The sequence below is a fragment of the Astatotilapia calliptera genome, chromosome 17, assembly GCF_964374335.1.
Source record: "Astatotilapia calliptera chromosome 17, fAstCal68.1, whole genome shotgun sequence".
In the NCBI taxonomy this organism is placed as follows: domain Eukaryota; kingdom Metazoa; phylum Chordata; class Actinopteri; order Cichliformes; family Cichlidae; genus Astatotilapia; species Astatotilapia calliptera.
In genome coordinates, this window is record NC_137438.1 from 12,678,544 (window position 1) to 12,702,388 (window position 23,845).

Genomic DNA, 23,845 nt, shown 5'->3' on the forward strand with positions numbered 1-23,845 from the left:
CAGGCCAGTCAAGTTCTTCTACACCAAACACACTCATCCATGTCTTTATGGACCTGCTTTGTGCACTGGTGTGCAGTCATGTTGAAACAGGAAGGGACCATCCCTAAACATTGTCCAGAATGTCTTGGTGTGCTGAAAAATAAGAGTTCCTTTCACTGGAACTAAGGGGCCAAGCCCGAACTCCTGAACAACAATCCCACGCCACCTTTGAAACTTTACACTTTGCGCAATGCAGTCAGACAACTACCATTGGTTTTGGTGGTTGCCAGGACAAACTCGCCCATTGGTTTGCCAGACAGAAGCCTGATTCCTCACCCCAGAGAACACATCTTCACTGCTCCAGAGACCAGTGGCAGCGTACTTTACACCACTACATCTGACACTTGTGCTTGGTGGCGGCTTGGGAGTAGCAGTTTAGCCATGGAAACACATTTCTGTCAAAAGTGGGAAACATGGCAGAATTAGATGCTTTTTTTTTGCTGTGTGAGTAAACTGGTTAAACAGGAGGAATGATCTCCTGGAGTGCGACTTGCACCTGTCTGACACTGAATGAGCACTACTACACCTCCAGCTTCTCTTACTCACACTGCGTGTAGTTTGTAACACAGAGGTCCATGTCCTGCACAGGGTGGAGGAAAACTTCAACAAGCCTCTCTATCCTGCTGTGTAGCTCTACTATCACCTTTTGTATTGTAACACAGCCAGTCTTCTTTATATTAGCTGTTTGATGAAACCAGGCTTTCTGCTTTAGTGTCTGTGTGGCTTTTAATGCATGATTTGACTCTCTTGTGCACAAAATGAAGACAAATGGCGATAGACTGTGGGAGTGGTCCTACAATCCTCCAATCAAATTGTTTTTTTGTTTGTTGTTTAAGTGAAATTGCAAGTGAATATTAATCAACAGCCCACAGAGAGGTAACAGTTTCTAATTTTTCATTTTTTATCTGTAATTGTGTATCTGCAGCTGCAACTTGAAACCAATAAAACATGCATTTTTTGTGAAGAGTCTGTGGAAATGTGGAACTTGAAGCCTCAACATAACCTGCTTTATTATTTTACTATGCATCACTAGGATCTTCCAGCCAGGTTAAAAAACACAGACACCTACCTAAAAAGATAAAAAAGAAAAGTGCTGTCCAATAAGCTTGCTTTGTGGTACACCCCTCACCTCAGACATCTTTTTTCACATTCCTCTTGGAATGGCTGAATACCACATTCAGCCATGCAGCAAGTTTTAAATCCATCTGCTCTGAGACCTCCATCAAAATACGAGAAACAGAGAAATTAGGTTCAGTGCAAGAGGTTATTTTATTATTATTATTTTTAACCGTTGACACAATCAGCAGAGAATCAAGGCATGACATGAAGACATGAAGAGGACGGGGTCAGATCTTGTTGAATGCTGCTACGTCGACACTCTGGACCTAAAATAAAGCAAAAAAATGCAAGTGTACCAGGATTATTCACGACAGCGAGTAACTGCATGAGATACTGTTCCTGATGTCACCCTGAAGAAAAAAAATGACTCAAACTGTTCTTGTACAACTGCTCGTGTTATGGAGTCTTTCAGCTTCACTTTGTCCCTTTCTGCCTCAAGGTGGCAGCAGTGTGCTGACTGTGGCAGATAATGTGATGATTCTGACACACTGCTCTTATTTTCCTAGGTGAGCCATCCTCACTGAACCTAATCTGTTCACTCCAGCTTCTCTGATGCTTTTAATCTATTTTAATTTCTATGTTTGAGTATGTTTACCTACATTTTAATGATAAAAAAATGCATATATGTAATTAAAATTAGCATTAAAAGAGTAAGGAGGAGTAGAGGGGAAACGGTGGCTTTGTCTATTAGCCGTTTTACTATTGCAAGTTAATGCGATTTGGATTTCAGCAGCAGATGGCTGTCCCTCCATGAGCCTGGTTCTTTAGGTCTTTCCAGCAGTTTGAGTGTTCTCCCTTCCTACTGTCACTAGAGCATCATTTGATTTTGGGGTTTTAGTGGGGTGATTGCTATTGTGATTATTAAATTCTGGATGCCCAGTTAGTCTGTTATTGTATTGAACAAGACTTACATAATCCTCAAACTTGGTGATTTCCTCCTCTAACATGTCTGTTCCCACTTTGTCGTCCTCCACCACACACGCAATCTGGAGCTTTTTGATGCCGTATCCAACAGGAACCAGTTTGGACGTCCCCCATAACAGACCGTCGGCCTGTACTGAGCGCACACACTCCTCAAGCTTCGCCATGTCTGTTTCATCATCCCACTAAAAGAAGCAGAAAAAACAGACAGTGAGCTTTTTTTTCTTTTTTAAATAATTGACCTATGACCGGGCTCAGACAGAGCAGACTTACAGGTTTGACATCCAATAAGATGGAGGACTTGGCGATGATGGCAGGCTTCTTGGCCTTTTTCTCTGCATACTCTTTCAATCTCTGTTCTTTGAGTTTGTCTGCCTCTTCATCTTCATCACTACCAAACAGATCAATATCATCGTCGTCATCCTCCTCCTCCTCCTCTTTAGCTGGGGTGCTGGTCTTCTGCTGGACAGCGGTGCCCTGAAGAAAATTAAAAGAGTAGAAACATCTCTGGATTCTAAAAGGTGAAAGCTGGTTGAATGTTTAAAAACTCACGTTTGTATAAGGGACTGGAGGAGCAGAAGCTGGGCTGACGGCTGCAGGAGACTTCTCCAAAACTGCAACCCGACATTCCAGTTTGGAAAGTGCTGCCCTCAAGTTCTCCACCACTAAAGAGACATGAGATACAAGAGTGCGTTTAGCATGAATGAGGAACATGTGAATATGAATAAAGAAGTGATGCATATTCTAGCAGATCAAACACTGTGAGAGTTAAGACAACAGCACTGAATAATCCTTTAACTTTACAACCAATCAAATGTAAATCAGTAGTTAATCCTGTTCATTCACTTGTCTCTGTTTTACAAAAGGTCTCCAGCTCTGTAGGTCTGCTAGACTGGTGCCTGCATTTGCAGTTAGAGAGCTTGTTGATTAGGGAAAAAAAAGTGTGATGACACCATTTTCATGTATTTTTAAAAAAAAATCCTGTCAAAGTCATTTGATCATTATTAGCTGCAGTTCTAATAATACTTAACTTCAGCTGAGGGCACCAAAATAGCTCTGCTGTAAGTAAAGAAGGAAAATGCATTAACACCTGAGCAAAGCTGAAAACAAACCCACCTTTGTGTAAGCTCTGGTTCTCCAGCTCCAGGCTCTTGATGCGGGAAACGAGTTCTCCGTGATCAGCCGAGCTGCTGCTGATGCTGCTGCCTGTGCTCTGAACCGCAAAGACAGAAACGGAGAGGGATCAATACAGTTTAATGAGAACATCTGATGGAGGATGTGGAATATTAGTCGTTTCATCAAACAGAACACCCATGTGTGAGAAAACAGCAGGTTGCAGTCTCAACAGCCAGGCTCTAGAGCCAGAAAGTGACAGCACAAGTATGCAGCAGTTTACAGACCCCAGTAGAAATATGCAGGTGACTGTGTCTGAATTGGAAACTGCACAGAAAAGGCATCTGTAAGCTGAGGTATTCAGATCAGTAAAGTGTGGTTTTCAACAAAGTCCACTGACAGAGGTGCTTCCAGTGACACACAAGCTTTGGTGGCACTTACAAGCTGAGAATGTTGGCTTATGGGAGGCTGAGCAGACCCTCTGTTACACAGTGTAGTCTTCAGCTTGGGGCCAGATTTCAGGGAAGAAAGGAAATGAGGAGAAGGGAAGGAGCAGGATTTATTGAAGTTCATGCCAAAAGGAGAGCAATGAGGAGCACAGAACAGAAAGCAACTGGAGCAACCACAGGAAATAAACAGAGCTCGGAGGTCACAGAAGAGATAAAAGACTACAACCACATTTTTACACTAAACCACATTTACACTTTAGAGCCTTCAGATCAACAGAGAGCTTCAACTCAAACAAAATCTCCCTTATCAGTTAGTTTAATCCATCTCCGTCAAGGAAATGAAAGCTAGGAAAAGTCAGAGAAAAGGAGGGCAACTGGTCCTATGTGTATTAGACTGTCACCATAAAATGATAGCACTATAGCTATGTTATTTCTAAATTAAAACTAGTTTTTGAGCTATGCCGATGTCAGACTGCACTATTATTTCTTTTTAAAAAGATGATGATCACAGTGCCTGATAGTAGTCTGAACTGGGCATTATGTGAATATGTAAGCTAAGATTAGACAGCTTACATTTTGGAATAACTTGAAATTATTTCCAAGACAATTTCAATTTGTCATCTCCATTTACTTAAAAGAGAAAGACACTACCCCCAAAACTAAAAGGCTGGATGCTCTGATCTAAATGGTCGGGATTGGTGAAATTATATTAGTATGCATACATGTACTTGGATAATTTAAGCACTTTTAATACCACATCAATGTTATCCATCAAATGGAAATACAGCGTGTTCGATGATACTTACCCCTGCTAGAGACTTTTGGATGTTCTCCCGGGCCCGGGCAATGTCCTGAAGAATGGTGTTGGCGCCAGCATCCTTCAAGAAAACGAACAGCTGTCAGTGTCAATTCATCTCTGACTTTATGACGCAAGGACAGACTCCACAATTAGAACATTTCATTCCAAAATATTAGATTGATTTACACCCCCCAAAAACAAACAAACAAAAAGGAAAAAAAACAAAAAACTGCATCTATACAGCTCTGGTCAAACCAGACCTCTAGCAGATTTGTGCTGCAGGTGCCTTTTGTATCATTTTAATTAGTCAACTAATTATTCTGGCTCAAAACACATGGTTGTGTCCAAAATCCCAAAATTAAGGCTTCAGAATCCAAAACCAGCAGAAGATGTTACAGTGGCGATCTACTTAGATGTTTACATTTTAATGTGGCCTGCGACCAAGGCCGTAATTTATTTAAATTACAATGTAATTATATTTACATACAAATATTTAAGGTTGGTACACTAGAATAAGGAGCTAACAAGTCAGGTTTTTACAGGAAACAAAGATAATTATACTAAATAATTTTAAGTACAGCGCAAGTAAAAAATAAATAAATAAATAAAATAATTCAATAATAAATAAATAATCAACATAATGAATATTCAATAATGATGTACAAAAATAATAATGTAAAAAGGCAAGATTAATCCACTTCATAATACCAAAATGCCCTGAAAAGTACAAAATACTAATGATATAAGATGGCGAAAAATTGTTTGTTTTCCCCCTAAACTACCAGGAAATTGTGTAGTACTTAAAGTTACTTAGAGTACAATTATTTTCTGTTTCCAGTAAAAATGTCCTGTATCTACCTTTAAGTATTTGTATGTAAATATACTTACATTACAATCTCAAATAAGATACGCTGAAATTCGTCCTTAGACAGAAGGTATATTCTAACGTATTACTTTATTTATTTTTAATTACAATAAAATATAACTTCAAATTCAGCCTGTGGAATAATACAGTTTTGATCAAATACAGAACAGAACAAACAAAATCTATGCACTGTTAGAATCTAATCTCTACGCAAAGACACTTAAGATGTAAATAATCCACATTAATATGGTACAATGGTTTCAGATTAGATGTGATGATTAAAAGCTTAAAGCACAAGATTTAACTTGTAAGGCAGCGTGGTTACCTTTGTAGGTTGTGGTGAGCCATTCATGTGCTCGTAGAAGCGCCTCTCTGCTTCGTCATAGCGTGGTTTGTCAAACCAGATCTTTTCCTTGGCCAAAAAATCCACTGCACTCATTTTTCTACAAAGTAGAAAGCAGGGAAGGAAAAGACAGGGATGTATGAACAGGACACAGAAGGTCAGGGAAAAAGGAAATGAAGCCTAAATTATTACTAATTCTTATACTAAAAATCACTCAGCATACAGAGATTTCACCAATACAAAATCTGACTTTTTATTCTGTAAGAGACTAATTTTAATTTAGTTTTAAACAGCTATTCTCCACCAACAGCCACCCCAATCCAACTATACAAATGCATAACAAAAAAAAGAGGATGGTAAAACACAACAATGGGTCAGATAGTCAAAACACAAAGCATAAGGAAAAGATTGAACACAGATGAATGACAAAGAATGGCTTAAAGGAAAGAAAAATCAAATTCATGTGGGAAAAGAATGGAGGTGATATGATGGTCAAAAAACCCAAAAAACAAAAGATGAACTGAAACATCTGGAGCAGTTCCCTTCTCCCGGTTTGATCATACTTGTCCCTCAGTGGGGCGGCCGAGGCAACTGATGAGGCTTCTGCTTCTGGCCTGCGCTCCTTCTTCACAGCTTTATTCCCACTGCAACCATGGAAATGGCTCTCAGCAGCATCATACCGCCACTTGTCCAGCCACACCCGCTCACTGTTCGGATGGAGGAAATAGCGAACTCCTGCAGCTGCTACTTCTTCCTTCTCCGGGAGCTCAGCCGGCTCCTCTTCCTCTTGTATCGGGTGCAGAGCATGGAAGACCTCAGCTTTCCCCTGTGGGACCACACGTGTTTCCTCTGCTACAGTTTCTTCGTTTTCCTCCTCCTCTTCCTCTTCTACAAGGCTTTGAGGGTGGTCACTACATCTGGAAGTAGCAGTGCAGCTGGACCGTTTGGTGGAATTGTTACCATACAGGTTTTGGTAAAAGGCTGCCTCAGCACGGTCATAAAGTGGTTTGTCCAGCCACACGTCTCTGAGCAGCTCCACTGGGATGCGGGGCAGTCCGTTAACTGATTGCCGTACGGTTGGTGTGATGGCTGCTTGGATGACAGGGGTTGCAGGAGTTGGGGCTAGAGACTGATATCCTTCATCAGGTGTTCTGGATGCAGTGGAGCGACTGGATGGAGCTTGAAGGTCCAGAGAGTTTGGAACTGATGGCTGCATCGACCCCTCAACAAAGCGGCGTTCTGCTTGGTCAAATGTCGTCTTGTTTACCCACACTGTTTGTACAACATGGTGGCAGGCCACTTGGTCACCATGGTTGCATGATGGGCCAGCAGAAGGTGGAGCTGCAGTGGATGAAGAGTTCAATTGTTTCCCAGAGGATGGAGGTGATCGGTTCGACTGGGTGGTCCCATTAGAAGAGCTTGCCAGCCAGCACTGGTAGAGGCTCTCTGCTCTCTCGTAGACGCTCCGTTCAAACCACACATTCGCGCACTCAGACTGCAGACCAATCAACCCAGAGAGGTGATCAGACGGCTGACTGCTTTGTTTGTTTTTCTCCTCGCTCTTGTGCTTGTCGACTTTTTCTTCTGGGCGGCTCTCAGGATTAGACAAACGTTTTCTGCGGCGACGGCTTTTGCCACTACGCTTTCCTTCTCCGTTTATGCTGCCGCTCTCCGGAGACGACGACGCGGTCTCTCCATTTCTCTGGCCTGGCTCGGCCTTCTTTCTACAACCCAGCATGGTCTTTGTGGACTGATCCACCTGATAGTGGCTGGGAGGCTGACCATGCTCTGACTGATCATCTACAGAGCTCTGGGTGTTCTTCTTAGACATCTTTGCGCCGTTGCGGAGACAAAGGAAAGAGAATAACAGGCACAGGCTTTTGGGTTAGTGAGAGAGAGGCACGGAGGTTTAAAGACACAAAGGGGTCGATCTATTTTACACAGTGCTGCTGATGAATTATTGAACTTTTGCTTTGTTACAGAGATGCACATTTATGGCAATACACTACAAAACAAATTCTACAAATCGGTAGCAGAGAAAAACATGCAGCATGCAAGCAGATGGTGTAGACTGAAGTTAGGTGACTGGACAAAGTCTGTCACCTTGAGAATTCAGCACTGCACTTTTCACACTTTCGCCACAGCAGAGAAAGGAGCAGGACAGTATTTGGAGACAAGTCCATCATTTCAAAATGCTAATGATCAAAGCAATTACGAGACGGTTTTAGCCAACTTGCTATGGAATACACATTTTTCCTTAGCATCTGGCGGTTGCCAGGACTGACTGGTCTGTAGGTTTGTGTGACTCAGACGTTAGTGCTCATAGTGGCCAAACCTCAATAAATGATGCTCTTGGTTGCTATGTCATCACCTGTTGGTTTAGTGAAGTCCTGTTATGGAGTCTCGAGCTAAGTTTTTCACCATATTTTCAGACTGTGAAACAGAATGCTTACTGGCTTGTCAATCACAATGGATAAGCTTCACTTCTGACAAGATACATCGTAGCCTCTACATATGCTCAATCCAGAAGTCTAAATTAAGCTTGGCCCCAATAAAGCAAGTTAATCCACAAAGACTTTAAATAATTGTGAGAATTTCTATGTAAAAAAAAACCCCCAATCCTTTCCATGTGGTTATGATTATAAACTATTAATTCACAGAATTAGTAGATATGAGATACTGTTCATACAGAGGTGCCTTACCCCATTAATACACAGGCAATGCATGCCTGTCTGACTGATGTTGAGAAACAATAATTTTAACATATCGCCCAGTTCTAACTAGAGATGGCACGATACCACTTTTTTATGTCCGATACGATATCATAAATTTGGATATCTGCCGATACCGATATGATTCCGATATAGTGTGTTTTTTAATAGATAAAACTGTTTTTTTAATATCTTGCTGCATTTTGCATAAATTCATACTGAAGTTTAAATAAACAACAACACTAAAGCTATTCTGTTATACCTGTATGTAAAAAATACACTGCACCCAAAAGATTTCATAGTTCAGCAACACTGATCAATCTAATAAACTTAAACCTACTCCATCCTCCCTATTCTAGTATTTTAAAGAGTACTTAGCAGAAATATTAAGCAACCTAACTAATAGGGTTGCAAACTCCCAGCAAAAAAAAAAAAAAAAAAAAAAAAAAAAAAAAAAAAAAAAAAAGGGAACCACCCCCCACCCTCCACCTCATGATGCTTAATCGACGTAATCAACTTTAATTTCATGCAGTGTGAAAAAAAATGCACAGAAATAAATTATTTTTCAAGAACAATTACATAGATTCAACATCTTTCTTCAACAGAATTGCAGACTGCACAGCCTTCCCAAAGGAAAAAGTACTATAGCTTACTAGGGCATATTAGACTTAATAGTTACTATATACAGTAATGGACTTCTATATATTTTATATAAGATTAAAACTTTGGGTGTAAGATTCAGATAATTATTTATTAAAATCTAGACATTTTAAATGAGAATAAGAAAGAAAAGTGTCTTTGTGCCCCCTTTTCCCTGTTCATGCCCTATCCGCCCCCCTGGCTAAACTTTGCTAGATCCGCCCCTGCACAGTTAGCAGCACTCAGCTACTTAGAAAAAGATCCTGGTGTACAAAGTAATATTAAATAAATTCTAACAACAGTTTATCAAGCTTAAACGTGCTGCTGTTATTCAGGCGCTGGTTTCCTCTTTCTGGTGCGAAGTGGGCCAAAAACAAACGAGAGAGATGGACTCGCGACAGAAAAGCTGATCAGCTGATCATTAAGCAGTTTCATGATTGAAGTAGCAGCAGGAGAGGGAGGGAGAGAGAAGAGGCAGTCGCTCCATATATCGGTTGTTAAGCTTAACGTGGGAATGCTTTACAAACATTCAGAGATGAACTTACACACTTGTTTTACTTCTCTCTGGGATCACTTCCTCGGAGATGAAATGCTGGTTTGGTAGCGAGGCTCCAAATACACACAGCCGCTCTATCACGTGAGCACACTGCTCCGACGTGCTACGGTTATGAGCCGAGTTAGTGTCGCAAGTTTCGTGAGGTGCTTTTTTGATATTTAATGGATCGGATTACATTTTTTTATTTCTCTCCGATATCCGATCCAGTAATTTACGTCAGTATCGGACCGATACGTAATATCGGATCGATCCATCTCTAGTCCTAACCCAGATCAATCGAATCTAATTTTTTATGAGTTTTCTAGAATCTGATTTATCAATCATGTCTTTCACGGAGGACACTGTATTATCAGAGCTAGTAAGATATCCAGCATATGCCATAGCTTTTATATTATTAGCACCATTTATGACTAAATATTTATGCAAAGGATACACATTAAACTGACCTTATAATGCACTCCTTTGTTTACAGCTTCCATTATGTACTTTACAAACCTTAAACAGCTTTGCAACACTGAACATACACAATGACATGATAGCAATCACAGGAAGAAAAGGGGTCATTGAGTAAAAGAAAAACATTAGTGGACCAATGCAATGCATGCGCATGCAAAATAAATAAATAAAATTAAAATAATAATACAGTAGGTATTACAATTCAGACATGCACTAAATCATGCATCTTTAAGTTTTAGTAATATACTACAATACAGCAAATGCATTCCCTATTGTTCATACAGAGCTTAGTTAAAATGATCCAAACTAATACAAAGCTATAACAACTTTGGGTACTGGTTTGGGAAGTCATTTCCTGCTTGATGTTTATGAGGAGATCTTAGTCAATCTGTTAACTCACCTTCTTCAGTAAAGGTGTTGAGCTCAACCTAGTATCAAAGTCAAATGCTCAACACGTTCTTTTCATCCAGTTAACCGCAAGCCATTGAAAAGAAATTTATCAATCACCACCTTGCAAAATGAATCAGACAATACAAGGGATACAACATTTAAGGAGGGTGGAAACAGTACAAAAGACGGACATAACTACCATGATGTGACCCATTGTTTTCTGCACTCCTGTTTTGAAGCCAAACGTTTCTACCATTTCCATTTTGGTTGCAAGAAACTGGATGTGACTTGAAAGGGTATGTCTGAATGTGAAACTGCTTGGTCATTGGCTCCCGACTTGTGATTGACAAGCCGTTAGCCAATGAACAAGCAGAAAATACCACTGATAAGCCTCCTATTTGACATGTGGTAGGTTTAAGATTTTATTGAGTATGATCTTAAAGGAGTAACTAAGACAAAGAACTAGCAAAGTGTTTACAGAGGTCAAAACAGAAAGGCTTTTTTCCTCATAGACTAAAGGACAGGAACACTCATTGAAGGCATAGTTATAGCCATCTTTAGGCTTTCAGACTAAAAACCGGTTTAAGGCACTTCCACATCGGCTTAACTTTTTCAAACCAGGAAGCTACATCCATCTTTTGTACTGTCTGTGCTCAATGCAAGGTATGTGACAGCGTTACAAGGAATACTCACATGTGAAATTCTGAAGGCAAGATGGGAGAAGACAAGCTATACATTAAAAAATTTATCTAGATCAGATATTCAACATGAAAGTCAACCTTTCCGCAGTCTTTAAATGGCTCCACTTTTAGCCTTGGATGATGCTGAATGGGAAAAATGCTTTCACTGAAATCCAATTTAATCCTAGAACATGAAACAAAACTTGGACCCAACCCCCCTTCAGTTGGGAGCAGTTTATTTTCCTCTACATCATCAAAAGTAGACATTTGCTGTTAAAGCACATCACACCTTTCAATACTCAATCTAATTAACAGATCAAACAAATTAGATACGATGTGGAAAACAGATTTTATCCATCTTCTTAAAGAACTGCTGACTAGGCTCAGCTGCGGTAGGAGGGGAGGTTCATTTATCCGTTTCAATTTCTGTGCATTTTCAGGGAGAGTGTATCCTGTATTGAGGAGCTCCACTAGCAGCCAGTATGGTTGCCTGTCACTGAAGTTAAGAGGATAGCACTGTTGGTGTGTGTGTGTGTGTGTGTGTGTGTGTGTGTGTGTGTGTGTGTGTGTGTGTGTGTGTGTGTGTGTGTGTATGTATGTATGTATATATATATATATATATATATATATATATACTATATATATATATATATATATATATATATATATATACTATATATATATATATATATATATATATATATATATATATATATATATATATATACACACACAAAACTAAACATACTCTTCTGAAGGCACCCCAAAAATATTTCATACAGTAGGAAACTGCCGTTTTTAATTTAGCTTAGTTTTATTAACAAAAGTTAATACTTAATTTCTTGGGAGCTATTTCGAGCTGCAGCTCTGGTGAGTATTTCTGGCAGCAGGGTGGTGCACTGGGTGCTGGATCAGCTCAAAATAAACTACATGGCAATTTTGGAACATGTCATGGCTTCAAGCAGTTTTTGGAAAAGAAAAAAGAAGAATTCTATGCAATGGTTGATTTAGATATAGATATATTTAGATATAGGCTGACGTATACTTAAGACAGTTTGATTGTCGGTTTTGGCTGGCTCACAACATTCAGTTGATATCCCTGTGACTTTAGAATTTGGAGAAAAATGAAATCACCCCAGACACCCTGTGGCATTATATAGAATATGCTTTGTTCTCCTTTGATGTAGAGTATCCTTGCATGTATATAGTTGGTGCAATTTCATTCACAAATAATTTAATTCATCAGTCCCTCCTTGATAACATTTAAAGAGGGTGGCTGACAAAGAATATATACGTGATTTAGAACAACAAGAATTCACCTCTCCTGCCCTGATCTGTATAGAAGCTCATCAGTGACCATGTTCCAGGATTCAAGGCAGCACTTCCACTTAAAGATACTTGTGTAACGTCATGTAGAAAACCCTGTCATGCCAAATGCTAAACAACAAAAGACAGAGCATCAGGAGCGCTGTCAACTTCCAAAGGTGCGCGCCCTGCTAACCTTTCATCTTCTTTAATTCGGTCCTAGCTAGAATTCTGCAGTAGCCATTTCATTTGCACCGGAATAAGTCTACTTGTTTTAAAACGTGGCCCTAAAGAGCTTCTTTTTAATACTGACAATGCCGTAAAAACCTAACCAGCACAAGCAGCCACTGAAGCCGGTATCCGGCAAGAGTGACTGCCGCTCCGACAGTGTTAGCACTAGCACGCTGCTCATTCAGCTAGCAGCTTGCTAGCCACGGCTAATCCCAGCCAAGCGCCTGCTCTGTTAACCACTGAATATCCATCAGTTTACCCAAAATGTATTTTAAAGATTCCCACCACTAACAACCACACTGAAACCTGGCTGTCGGTCGGCGTTGAGCTTACTTACTATTGTGGGTTTTTTTTGTCTTGTCGGTGTGAGGCCGGGCCAGCGGATAAAACGTGTTTCTCCGGTCGTGAATGACAGCGGGAAGGAGGAAGAAGCGGAGAGGAAGCAAGGAACAGCGGTGATTGTGTGATCTTAGCGGGTGGGGGAGGGAAGGTATGAATCATTAATGTTGCCTCATGCTCTGTGTTGAATGTCATGTCGTTTTGATATATTAAAATTGGAATAAATGTGACACTGGAGTATTTGCATCTCACCAAATTAGGTCACAACTCAGTTTAAAGCTACACCTCATAATTTCCAACCGCTGTCTTAGTATGACAGGCTTTACTGTTTATGATACCTTCACTCAGTTATTATTGTAAGTCTCTAAATTATTTACATCTGCTGTTATAGACAAATCAGTGACAAAAAAAAACAATGTTTCATTCTCTTTGATCTAGATTTCAAATCCTCTGAACTTTTTATTTCTATTGTTCAGCCAGTTCAAGTGAACAGTCTTGAATTTTGACTCATATGACGCACTGGCAGATGAACTATGTAATGTTATTCAGGGCCAGAAAAGGTACTAAATGGACTTGTCTGGAAATTTATTTTTCAAGATTACAATTAGTTTTGTGGTGCCTTTTGTTATCAGTGAACTCATGACTTTGTCCATCAATCCACACACACCCATTCATTCATTTTTTTAATGTGTACACAGGTCTGGGCTGCAGTCTATAAAGAGACCAGACCTTTCCTCCCTAAATGCAAACTCAAGCTTTTTCAGAGGAATTCCCAACTGAGGCCCACCTCTCCTGGAGCAGGAAGAGGTGGGCCTCAGGTCCAAGTTGAGACCTTGCTAATGGAGAAGGGGCTCCATGTGGCCTAAGACGCAGCAAATTGTCCACCCTCTTCTACACCCACAGCACATGCTTTGTGGATCAGGCCACAGTCAAAGGGTAATACATTGTCAGTCAGATTCTTGGCTGACCACTGACTTCAGATCTAACAATATTCAGTGTATAATTTCCCAAAACAAATTAAAACAAGAATTTATCGAATTTATCTTAAATGATTTATCCATATGGCTGCCTATTAATGTTTCTTTCTAGGCTTACTGACTCATTGTTGCAGTGGCTTGTTATCTTTTGTATTGAAGGTCAGAAATTAAGTCTGAGCTGTCAGCTAATAGCTGGTTTCAAGACTCCAAAACTAACAGAAAAATAAGGAACAGAACCTGATAACATGACACTTTATGAAAATTGATACTTATTTTTAAATTAGAACCATTTTTTTTCCATACACCATGTTATACACAACCATACAGTAGCTATACTTGGGACACTATCATTGTACTGGAGCCACACAAATGTGATTACTCTTATCCTAAAATTTAGACGTATGCTTTATCCAAACAAATATTAAATACAATAATAATAATTTAAAAGATTAAAATGATCCACTGACTCTACATTACAATCCAATCAAGAGCAGTAAGGCAGTACAGCAATGAAGATGTTCATAACAGGGGCTTCTGTAGTGATGATGAACAATATGGTCTGCATAACAGCTTTTTTTCTACTCGTTTAGCCTCTCCTTCAGCCTTCGAGTCTCACGTGACTTTTAGTAAATGTGACAAGTTGGATTTATTCAGCATTTCGTTATTAGAATATATATATCAACAAATACTGGTACAATCAAATTTGGGTTGTACCTTACTTGCATCCAAATCCAATAAGACAGGGTTATTTGAGTGCATGTAAAAACAGAAGTCATGGTCTAATATTAAACTGTCAGAATCAATTTTAAGATTAAGCCAATGTTGACTTTTAGCTTACAGAGACTGAAAGAAGATGAGAAAATGTGATTTAAAAAAGGGACAACTTGGTTTTTTTTTTTGAGTGTGATGAGAAGAGAAGAAGAAAAAAAATAAAATAAAGGAGTTCAGGTTTCCATGTTGGGTATTTATCAAGTTAAAAGTCTAATGAGTAGTTCTTAAAGGCAAATTTGTCCATCACTTTCTGCTCCCTGCTGTTGACTTTCGGCCGAGTTCCCTGGCTCTCTCTGTGGCGGACTCCACAGCACTCATGGTTGACGCCCTCACACCGCCTTGTTCCAGTGTGTGAAGCCCATATATGGTTGTTCCACCTGGCGTGCAGACTTCTGAGCGAAGTTGAGCTGGATGCTTCCCGGAATCACGTAACAACCTCCCAGCACCCTGCAGCAAATAGCAGCTTTCAAATATTATATTTGGACACGCAGGAGTCAGAGCTCTGAAGTGAACTGTTGTAAAACAGAAGTGAGCAAAGTGTTAAACTGACCAGAACAGTCTGAGAGGCAATGCTGTGGGCTAGAGCGCTTGGCATGCCCATTTTAACAGCTCCTTCTGCCAGAGCTTCAGCAAAAAGATACACCTGCAGAGAAGAAGCTCACTGATCAGAATAAAACATGAACTCTGTGTCAGTAAGTCATTAAAGACTCTGGAAAAAGAACAGTTAAAAGAAATCATAAAAAGCCCAAAATTGACATGACATTCATGACCATGGTGAGCTCAGGTAAACCTCTGAGCTCAACTGTGCTCACAGGAAGCTCAACTTCCAGGCAGGTACTACCAGTGACAGTGAAGAATACCACTGATTGACACATGACCTGGGTGTAAATAGATTAGAAGGACACCTAGGCAACTGGAGCCTGGAATATATAAGCAACCGTCATCTTCAAAGCAATGTGTATGGTCTGAGAAATTCATGTTACAATTGTGAACAAGAAGTTACAAAAGCCGCTTTTCCATTAGTACCTATTTTCACCACGGTTTAAAATTAGGTCCCAGTACCTGGTACCAGGGTTCCAAGCGATCCTAACAGGCACCAAGACGTCACCAGACTGCATGCCAGTGATTGGCCGGTTAGGAGTGTCATTTGATGTGTTATGAGAGCATCTCGTTCATGAAAATCAAAACCACCATTTTTGAAACCCAGCAACGGGTTAAATGGCTACCAAAAGCAATGCCATGTTCCCCAAGTCTGACGAAAAGCCACAGAGCGAGCAGCACGTATATTCTTGCCTGAACTTCCACCTTTTTTGTAGTGTTCGAGTTGCATACTAATTACGTCATGTCATGCTCGGACACATTGCTATAACAACAACCACACACATTGGGTTGTACTCTGCTGCAATGGAAAACCAGTCGATCCGAGTAGGTACTAATGGAAAAGCGGCAAAAGACTTCAGATAAAACAAATAAACCAACCAAAAGAAATAAAATCTAGGACACTCACAAAGGCTACTCCGCTCCCGCTCAGCCCAGTATGGATGTCAATCCAGGCTTCAGGTGCCTCCTCCACCAAACCACAGCGATGCAACAAGGAGCGAAGTAGTGCGCCGTCCTCCTGTTTTGCGTGTGATCCTCGAGCAAACAGGAGAGCACCTTCCTGAACTAAACACGGTAGATTTGGCATCAGCCGGATGGCAACAGAGTTCTCAGGAAGGAGCTTGAAGTTAAAAGAGGACAAATATAGATAGATCAGCATTGAAAGTTACAGCTCACCCTAAAATGAAATCTGTGCATGCACATAAGTACAATTAAATAAAAAGAATTAAAAAAAATAAAAAAAATCAGCAATTAATAAAATGTAACATGCAAGTAAACAATTATAATTTGGCATATTAATAAAGAAAAATGTGCTTTTTCATAAAACATAAGAACAAGAATCATATTTTAGCATTAAAATATCCCCTTTATTAATGAGTTTGTGCACACTGGTGGATTAAGCATTAGAGAACCAAATGATGTTGTAATTACATAGACTGCTAATTTAGGGCAGCTCAGCTGTGGCATAAAGATGTAACTGGGTGATGATCTGATACATGTGAGCACTGTATATATAATTTGTGTGTATAGTATTAGTTTCAGGTAGGAACTATTTTCTTTCCATACAACTATACCTTTATTTGGAACCTTTATTTGTGCCTCTGCCCATGAAGACAGGCGACTCTACTCTGATGTTCGCTAGCTGCACTCTTCTATTGGTAGATGGAGGTGGTATACAAAAAAATACTTGAAAAACTTGAACATGAAACTGCTCAGAGAGATCTGTGGTATTTGAAATAATGGTTCGTGATTTCCATAAAGAGACACTGCTACAGAGTTAATAAAAATATACAAATTGGGGAGCTTTGAGCAACTTATACACAAGAGAAGAGAGACATCTCTGCAGCCATCTCAAAAACTCGTTCACACCATGACAGTACAGACATAAACACACTACAAGCCAAAAGAAGAACACAAATCTGATTCAGTGGTAATCTGTCCCTTAAAAGACACCAGAAACTATGTGGCACTCACCTCCTCTAACGTTGCTAGTGTTACTCCTGCTGCAACAGATACAATCATGTGTCTGCCAGTGACGTGTTGTGTGACCTCCTTGAGAACTAGCGGAACCAGGTGAGGTTTGACTGCGACAAAGACCACATCAGACCCACAAACCACCTCTATGTTGGAGTGAGTTACAGCAATGCCCAGCTCCTAAAAGCAAGCCGGTGTAATATTACTTAGCCGAAGCACTAGCTCGGACACAAGATCAAATCATGCTGATGGCACACAATTCCTTTATATTGTTAATTTTTGCAGAAGCATTTACATTTCTAGGACTTGGAAGATGTCCTCCAGTATTACAATTATTTGCTTATGACATGATTACAGTTCATGTTGCTTTCTAAAACTCTGCCATGATAACAGACTCAGTGTTGTTTCAGTGATATTAGCAAACCAGTGTTTAATGCCATGCAAAGTGCTGTTTAAGAGTTTAGAGGAGAGGAGTAAACTTTAAATGGTCAATTAATCATTTACTGGGTCAACTTTAAAAAAAAATAAATCTATTGGATATAATCCAATTATCTATTCAGCAACTTTGTTTCTCTCAACGAACAGTACAAAGTTGCAAAAAGTTATAGAAAATTATTTTTCATTCTCAGGTGAGAAAAGTGTAAAACACTCATCAGTCACCATAAAAATATGCTTTTGGGAAAAAGAAAAGAAAACAGAAAAACAAAACACTAAAGTGGTCTGACGAGTGATTAAACCCAACAACACAGTTTGCTGACTCGTTTTTGGGGAAAGATTCAGCAGACTGAAGCTTAATAACCACAGCTGTCATAGACAGAAAGGTTAGGCCCCAAATCTAAAGTGGTATACATTTCATTTCCAAGCAGTATAAGAATATATAAATGCAAAAACCACCTCTCCAAAGAGCAAATTCATATAACATTCAAATCATTAAATGTTCGTGTAAAAACACACACAAAGTTAACTTAAGTGACAAAAATAACAAGGGGTTAAGAGAAAATGCAGTATTGTTTATTGCGGTGCCCTGTAGTGGCCAGATGCAATAAGGTTTTTATTTCTATTGGTCACAGTGTTGCTAAGATATGACTTTACTTTCTGTTTGTCAGCTTTTCACACTTATGATTAGCTGTGACAGCCAGAAGACCTCCCATGTCAGCTTTAGTGACAACTGAAAAGAAAAAACAAACAAACATTTGGGGCTTGTGAAAAATTGTAATACCCCTTCATAAAACCCAGTGGTTTCACACCGGGCTTGAGAAATCCAACGCTTCCTTGTTTTTTAAAATCTAAACTAAACTTTGATGCACTGATCTATTGATGCAAGCCGAAAGACGATGGCCGTAATCTAGGAACTGACTTAAAAAATGATCTCTGACTTCATTAACACTGAGACTGATAAATGGACTCTGGTCAGGACGCGCTTTAATGATCCTTAAAATAACCTTTGACAAGAAACCTTTATGTGGATCTGGTTCAGGCTGACCCAATGAGACCATTTAAGGTGATTTTCAGTAGAAAATACATCGAGTTCAGATTCTGAATTTCAGACATTGTACCGTTCAAAACATGGAGGCATCATTTAATGACTGAATTTCAACCTGTGACCACATTTTAACATGAACTGCTTAGAAAACAGACTGTCTGCAGTTTTGCCTTAAAGTCATGTCAGGTTCACAGTCACATCATCCCCAACATCCCAGCTGTGGCAGACATTTTTTTTTTAATAAGGACAAATGATTGATCATTGATCAGTTTTATATACGTTTGATTGAAACAGATTGCTACAGTAAATGTTAGCGGTACAGGAACCTAACTGACAGCCTGACACCTGCATTATTATACAAAGTATTAGCGTTAGAAAGATGGGGAGCACAGATTTTATATTCTGACCAGGTCATAGATCAATGATGTAATCGCCATTTCCATCCCTAAATATAGACGAATGAATGATCGTAAAAGTGCTCATGTTAATTACAAAAAACCCACATCATCTAACTGGGATTTTAGCATTTTTAAAACAAACTTTTGCAGTTTCATTTACTCCAGTATGTCCTCTGATGGTGACTTTATGAATGAAGAAATGAACGTGGATGTCAGTCAGTCGTTTTAGGTGCAGCAAGAGGGAAGAGAAAGAAACTCAGAGCAGGTTAAGTTCACAGAGTTTACCGATTGACTGACTCAAAGTTTAAGTTAACCGTCTTTCTGGAACAGAAAAGCCAGAATTTTCCTCATCTCAGAGTTAAAAAATTCAGTTGTTAGTAAACCTGATTCCCAGAATAGGGACCATGTCTACGAAAAGGTAAAAATGTTACAAATACTTACGCTGCTTAAAAATAACTGGCTGCTTCACTAGTTTTAGACTGAACTGTAAACTGATCTTCACCATAACTGCTTACTTCAATGCAAAATGATTCACACTGAGAACTTAAATGATAGAACAATAAACAAGATGGAAAAAAACCTCCACAATACCTGAAAGCGTCCCAGATTCCTTGAGGATGGTGCACTAACTTTGACGTTTGCAGGAAGGACATTTCCTACAAAGAGAACATTTATTAAATACTAATGTGTCCTTCATTCCAGTCCTCCTCACTTCTTCAGTTCTCTCTACACTCACCGGATAAGATGCCTTTGGCGATGCCAAACGCCATGTTCCCTGCACCGATAAAGCCAATCTTAAGCTGAGAGTCCATCTCAGGGTCCATTTTGATCTGAAACCAAAGCAGGCAGCAGGTTACAGCAGGAACATCGAGATAACATGATGCCAGTGATTAAAAATCACCATGATGACGCATTTTCCACTGTAACAAGGGTTTCACACGTTGTTGTTTGAAGATATTAAACTGTGTACATTTTACAGACCAAAAATAAATAAACTCAGGGAATGAATCCAGACAAGAATCAACACTAAAAACGTCACCACTCCAAAGACAATCAATTTGTGTTCAGATCTTTGTGTCCATGCATATGAGAAACCCGATTACTATGAGAAATCAGGTTAAAGCAAAAAAACAAAACAAACTCACACATATATGATAAATCCTAGTTGACAGGTGGTCAGTAATCAGATTCCCCTCCCTCCTCCAGTAAAATGCTGCCACAGCCTGGTTTCCCTGTCATAGGTCATTGTGAAACGGCATCCTTTACCCAGTTCTGGGTTTGCAGGACAAAAAAAGGCTTAAGTACAGAAACCAGTCAGTGTGCACATCCGATTTCTCTCGTGTTTGGACTGCAGCCTGTATCACTGTATGTGGTCAATGAGCAACTGAATATTGTTGGTTTGACTGAACCTAGAAACACGTGACTCACACTCAACTGCCAGTCTCCCAATTAAACAAAGACAGTCAATAGAAGCGCACATGAAAATATGAATAAACCCCACTAAAGATGCAGTGGAAAAAATAACAGTGGTGTTTGGACACATGTTGCAGAGACAATAATTTAAGTGTTTGTTGGGGTACACCTGGATTAATATAGAATTAAAATCGTTTTTTAGTCTATTTCACTCTTTATTTAGTTAATATTGTTATAATTTATTTTATTTTTTTGGTTGTTTTTTTCCTCTTTTTTCTTTTTCTTTTTCTTCTCTTTTTTTTCTTTTCATGCTTATAAGTTCACAAATATTAAAGACAGTAATTGTTCTCGGTTGATTTGTATAAGCATGTTATGTTTAATTTAAATGCAGAAATAAAATTTAAGAAAAAAAAAAATTGTTGCGTTTTTGTTGATCGATATTATAGTGTTGTTATTAGTGTTGTACATGTTTCTACACAACATCATACCTACTAATTCAGGAATCTGAATTACCCTTGTAATGGAAACACTTTAATAGGAAGCAGTGTATTTTTGTCCAATATGTAAAAATGTAAATTTGACTATGTTGATACTGAAAGCTTTTCCTATGTTTTGTTTGGAAAATGATTCGAGACCGTTACTTACCTGACAGAATATTAGAAACACCTTATTTCAGTAACTGAGAGAGTCACTCTGACATTACAGTCTTAATGAATATAGAACTGATTGCCAGACAGGTATACTGTATTTAAATTTAAAAAAGTGAGCTACACCTAATATCAGTGTATACTGTAATCCAGATGTATTAAAAAACAAGCAGACTATGACATCATGTAGCATGATCTACTGACTATTATGGCATATTTGGGCCATTTTAAGTTTAATTATGGAGCCAGAGAAAGGGTGTGTTTTCTTGCAAATTTAGTTGTAGTCTGATTTTTTCATAACAAACATACAAGTTCAATATTGGAGTGCATCTGTTTTTGATTTTTTGTAAATCTTTTTCTTCCCATTTTAAATTTGACACTTTAATATTTGAATCTACAGTAATGTGCAAACATCTTGAGTCACCCATCAATACTTTATCTTTTGCTTCCACCCTGCATGTGTGATGCTTTGGGCTCTTCGGTTTCATCAGAAATTGTCTCTGTGGAAGACGGTTTGCCATTGTTAAGGAAGGGAAATCAGGAGGCTGAGGTATGCAAATTAAACAAGAACTAGGTTGAAAATCAGACGCTCGGGTCTTATGAACTGATGAATCTAAATGTGAAATTTTTGGTTCAAATGATGTCCAGAGGAGGTCAGGAAAGAGGTACAAGAGTTAGTGTCTACAGCTATCGGTAAAACATGTGGAGGTTCTGTCATGGTTTAGGGCTGCATTTCAGCCAGTGGCGTTTTTGATCTTGCCAAAACTGCCATAATACCATCAGATTTTGATCCACCATGCAATACTATCAAAAAACCTGACTGGCAACGGCATCATTTTTCAACAGGTCAAAAGCCCAGACACATGGCCAATGCAGTAAAAGCATAACTGGACAATGGAACATAAAATAAATAAATAAATAAAAAAAAGACAATGGGGCGTGATCAGCCATGGACTGATCTCCCCAGAACTTCAACATTACTGAAGCAGTGTGGGATCATCTTAACTGAGGCAAAAAGCAGCAAAAATTTCCTTCAAGACGCCTGGAGATCTATTCTTGAAGACAAAGAAGTCAAAAGGCAATCAAAGCAAATATTGACTTTCAAGCTTGTTAGAGTTGTACAAACTGTTTTTGCCTTATATTCTGTATTTTCATGCATGCTTTGATTTCTCAATAATTCATCACACCCATTTCACATTTTCCTAGCAAAATAACTGAATGAGAAGTGACTCAAGACTTTTGCACATTACTGTATCCCGGTTCTCTCCTTCTAAATTTAGGGCTTTATACTGCCAGAATATTTGAACGTCTTCCCTTTTGAAAGTTGTATAAGTTTATATCTTTAAATTAGAATATTCGACACATTTACTTTCCGAAATTTTGAATTTCCAAGGAATTAATCCCCGTCTTCCCAGGCGCCATATTTCAGTTATTTTGATACCTACAATGGCCCTCCTACGTCATCGTAAATTACATACGACACCGCCTCCACGGTTATCACCCCTACAATTAAATCCAGGTTCTGGGTGGTATTGTCCGGGCAGGGCTGCGGCCAGTGTAGTACTGATGCTTCGCCATCTGACTCTTCTGTCACCTCGTCGTTTCTGTCAGAGTTAACCCCGGGTCCCACCAGAGGGTGTCTGGACTCCATAATAGCGACCATCGTCTTTTCATAGCGCCACCAGCCCTGTATTTTAGTTGGGGCCGGGGAGTCGGGCTCTCGCTTGCACTTGTAGTATGCGCTTTTGAGAAGTTTCCAGCGAAACTTTAATTGGTCCACGGATCTGTGATAACCAGCCGCTGTCATTCTCCTGTGTGCCACTTTGAACAGTTTGTTATTCCTCACTTTCCTTCCGTCTAAGCACTTCTTCATGTCCAGCTCCTTGAGAATTTCCAGAAACAACTCCGTTTCCTTCACGTCCCAGTTCTGCTTCTTGATGCCAGAATCGTCCATTGTTTTAGCAATGCAGTCTCATGAAAACTCACACGAACTAGCGTTCACACGGCTAGGTTGCTAATAGGTGCTAGCATGCCTGCTGTAGCATGAGCTGTTGTGATGTTGCTAGTTTAAAATCTTTAAGCAGTATTTAGCACGGAATCTTCAAAACCGAATCAATAAAAGGATTACAATTCTGCGTTTTAAACCCTCTAAACATGAAAAAAAAAGCCCCGCTCATGCATCTGAATAGGAATAGCTTGAAAATAATCCAGGAGAGATTAGATTAGAAACACAATGCACGTGTTTCTTTTTGACTGGACAACTATAAAGTAACACGGAGTGACACAAACACGATAGCGTGAACAAAACCGGGTAACGCTGGCGGTAGGACATTTATTCACCTGATTTGTGTTTCAGATTTGCTGATATCCGGCGTTTTGGCAACCGCAAACAGAAGTTAAATTTAAACCGTGGATGCACCCAGAGCATACACAGAGCCAACCAGCTGACTCTAGCTCCACTGTTGGTTCGTTTGGTTTTTACTTCACTGTCGCTGCTGTTCCAGGTGGGCGGCGCCGCTCAGCATCCTCTGCGAAACATTCCGCGCATACCGTTTTTTTTTTCCCGCCGTGTCCAGGACGTTTCAACCGTGAAATAAATGAAACGCACGTTTTTAAAGAACGTCTGC

General features: G+C 39.5%; 2 protein-coding genes across 6 annotated transcripts; both read right to left on the reverse strand.

The window, feature by feature from the left end:
• Positions 1-1,289: 1,289 nt before the first annotated feature.
• Positions 1,290-10,539, reverse strand: eef1db (eukaryotic translation elongation factor 1 delta b (guanine nucleotide exchange protein)). Of its 3 annotated transcripts, XM_026148356.2 has the most exons (10): positions 10,411-10,539; positions 6,212-7,479; positions 5,631-5,748; positions 4,448-4,519; positions 3,634-3,696; positions 3,196-3,292; positions 2,632-2,744; positions 2,353-2,556; positions 2,070-2,264; positions 1,290-1,424 (listed from the first exon to the last, which is right to left on the reverse strand). In XM_026148356.2, exons 2-10 carry the CDS (start codon positions 7,477-7,479, stop codon positions 1,386-1,388), a joined length of 2,169 nt encoding a protein of 722 aa, XP_026004141.1. In that variant the 5' UTR covers positions 10,411-10,539; the 3' UTR covers positions 1,290-1,385. The 3 variants fall into 3 exon arrangements, with proteins under 3 accessions (XP_026004141.1, XP_026004142.2, XP_080147504.1); XM_026148357.2 differs by lacking the exon at positions 3,634-3,696 and having other exon boundaries at positions 10,411-10,534; XM_080291378.1 differs by lacking the exon at positions 10,411-10,539 and having other exon boundaries at positions 6,212-7,974.
• A 3,631-nt stretch (positions 10,540-14,170) lies between these two features.
• On the reverse strand, positions 14,171-23,670 carry pycr3 (pyrroline-5-carboxylate reductase 3). 3 transcript variants are annotated; one of them, XM_080291387.1, is made up of 8 exons: positions 22,726-23,431; positions 20,304-20,390; positions 19,895-19,988; positions 19,750-19,814; positions 17,278-17,457; positions 16,211-16,423; positions 15,254-15,346; positions 14,171-15,150 (listed from the first exon to the last, which is right to left on the reverse strand). In XM_080291387.1, exons 1-8 carry the CDS (start codon positions 23,170-23,172, stop codon positions 14,947-14,949), a joined length of 1,383 nt encoding a protein of 460 aa, XP_080147513.1. In that variant the 5' UTR covers positions 23,173-23,431; the 3' UTR covers positions 14,171-14,946. The 3 variants fall into 3 exon arrangements, with proteins under 3 accessions (XP_080147513.1, XP_026004159.2, XP_080147514.1); XM_026148374.2 differs by lacking the exon at positions 20,304-20,390 and having other exon boundaries at positions 22,726-23,670; XM_080291388.1 differs by lacking the exon at positions 17,278-17,457.
• Between the last annotated feature and the right edge of the window lie 175 nt (positions 23,671-23,845).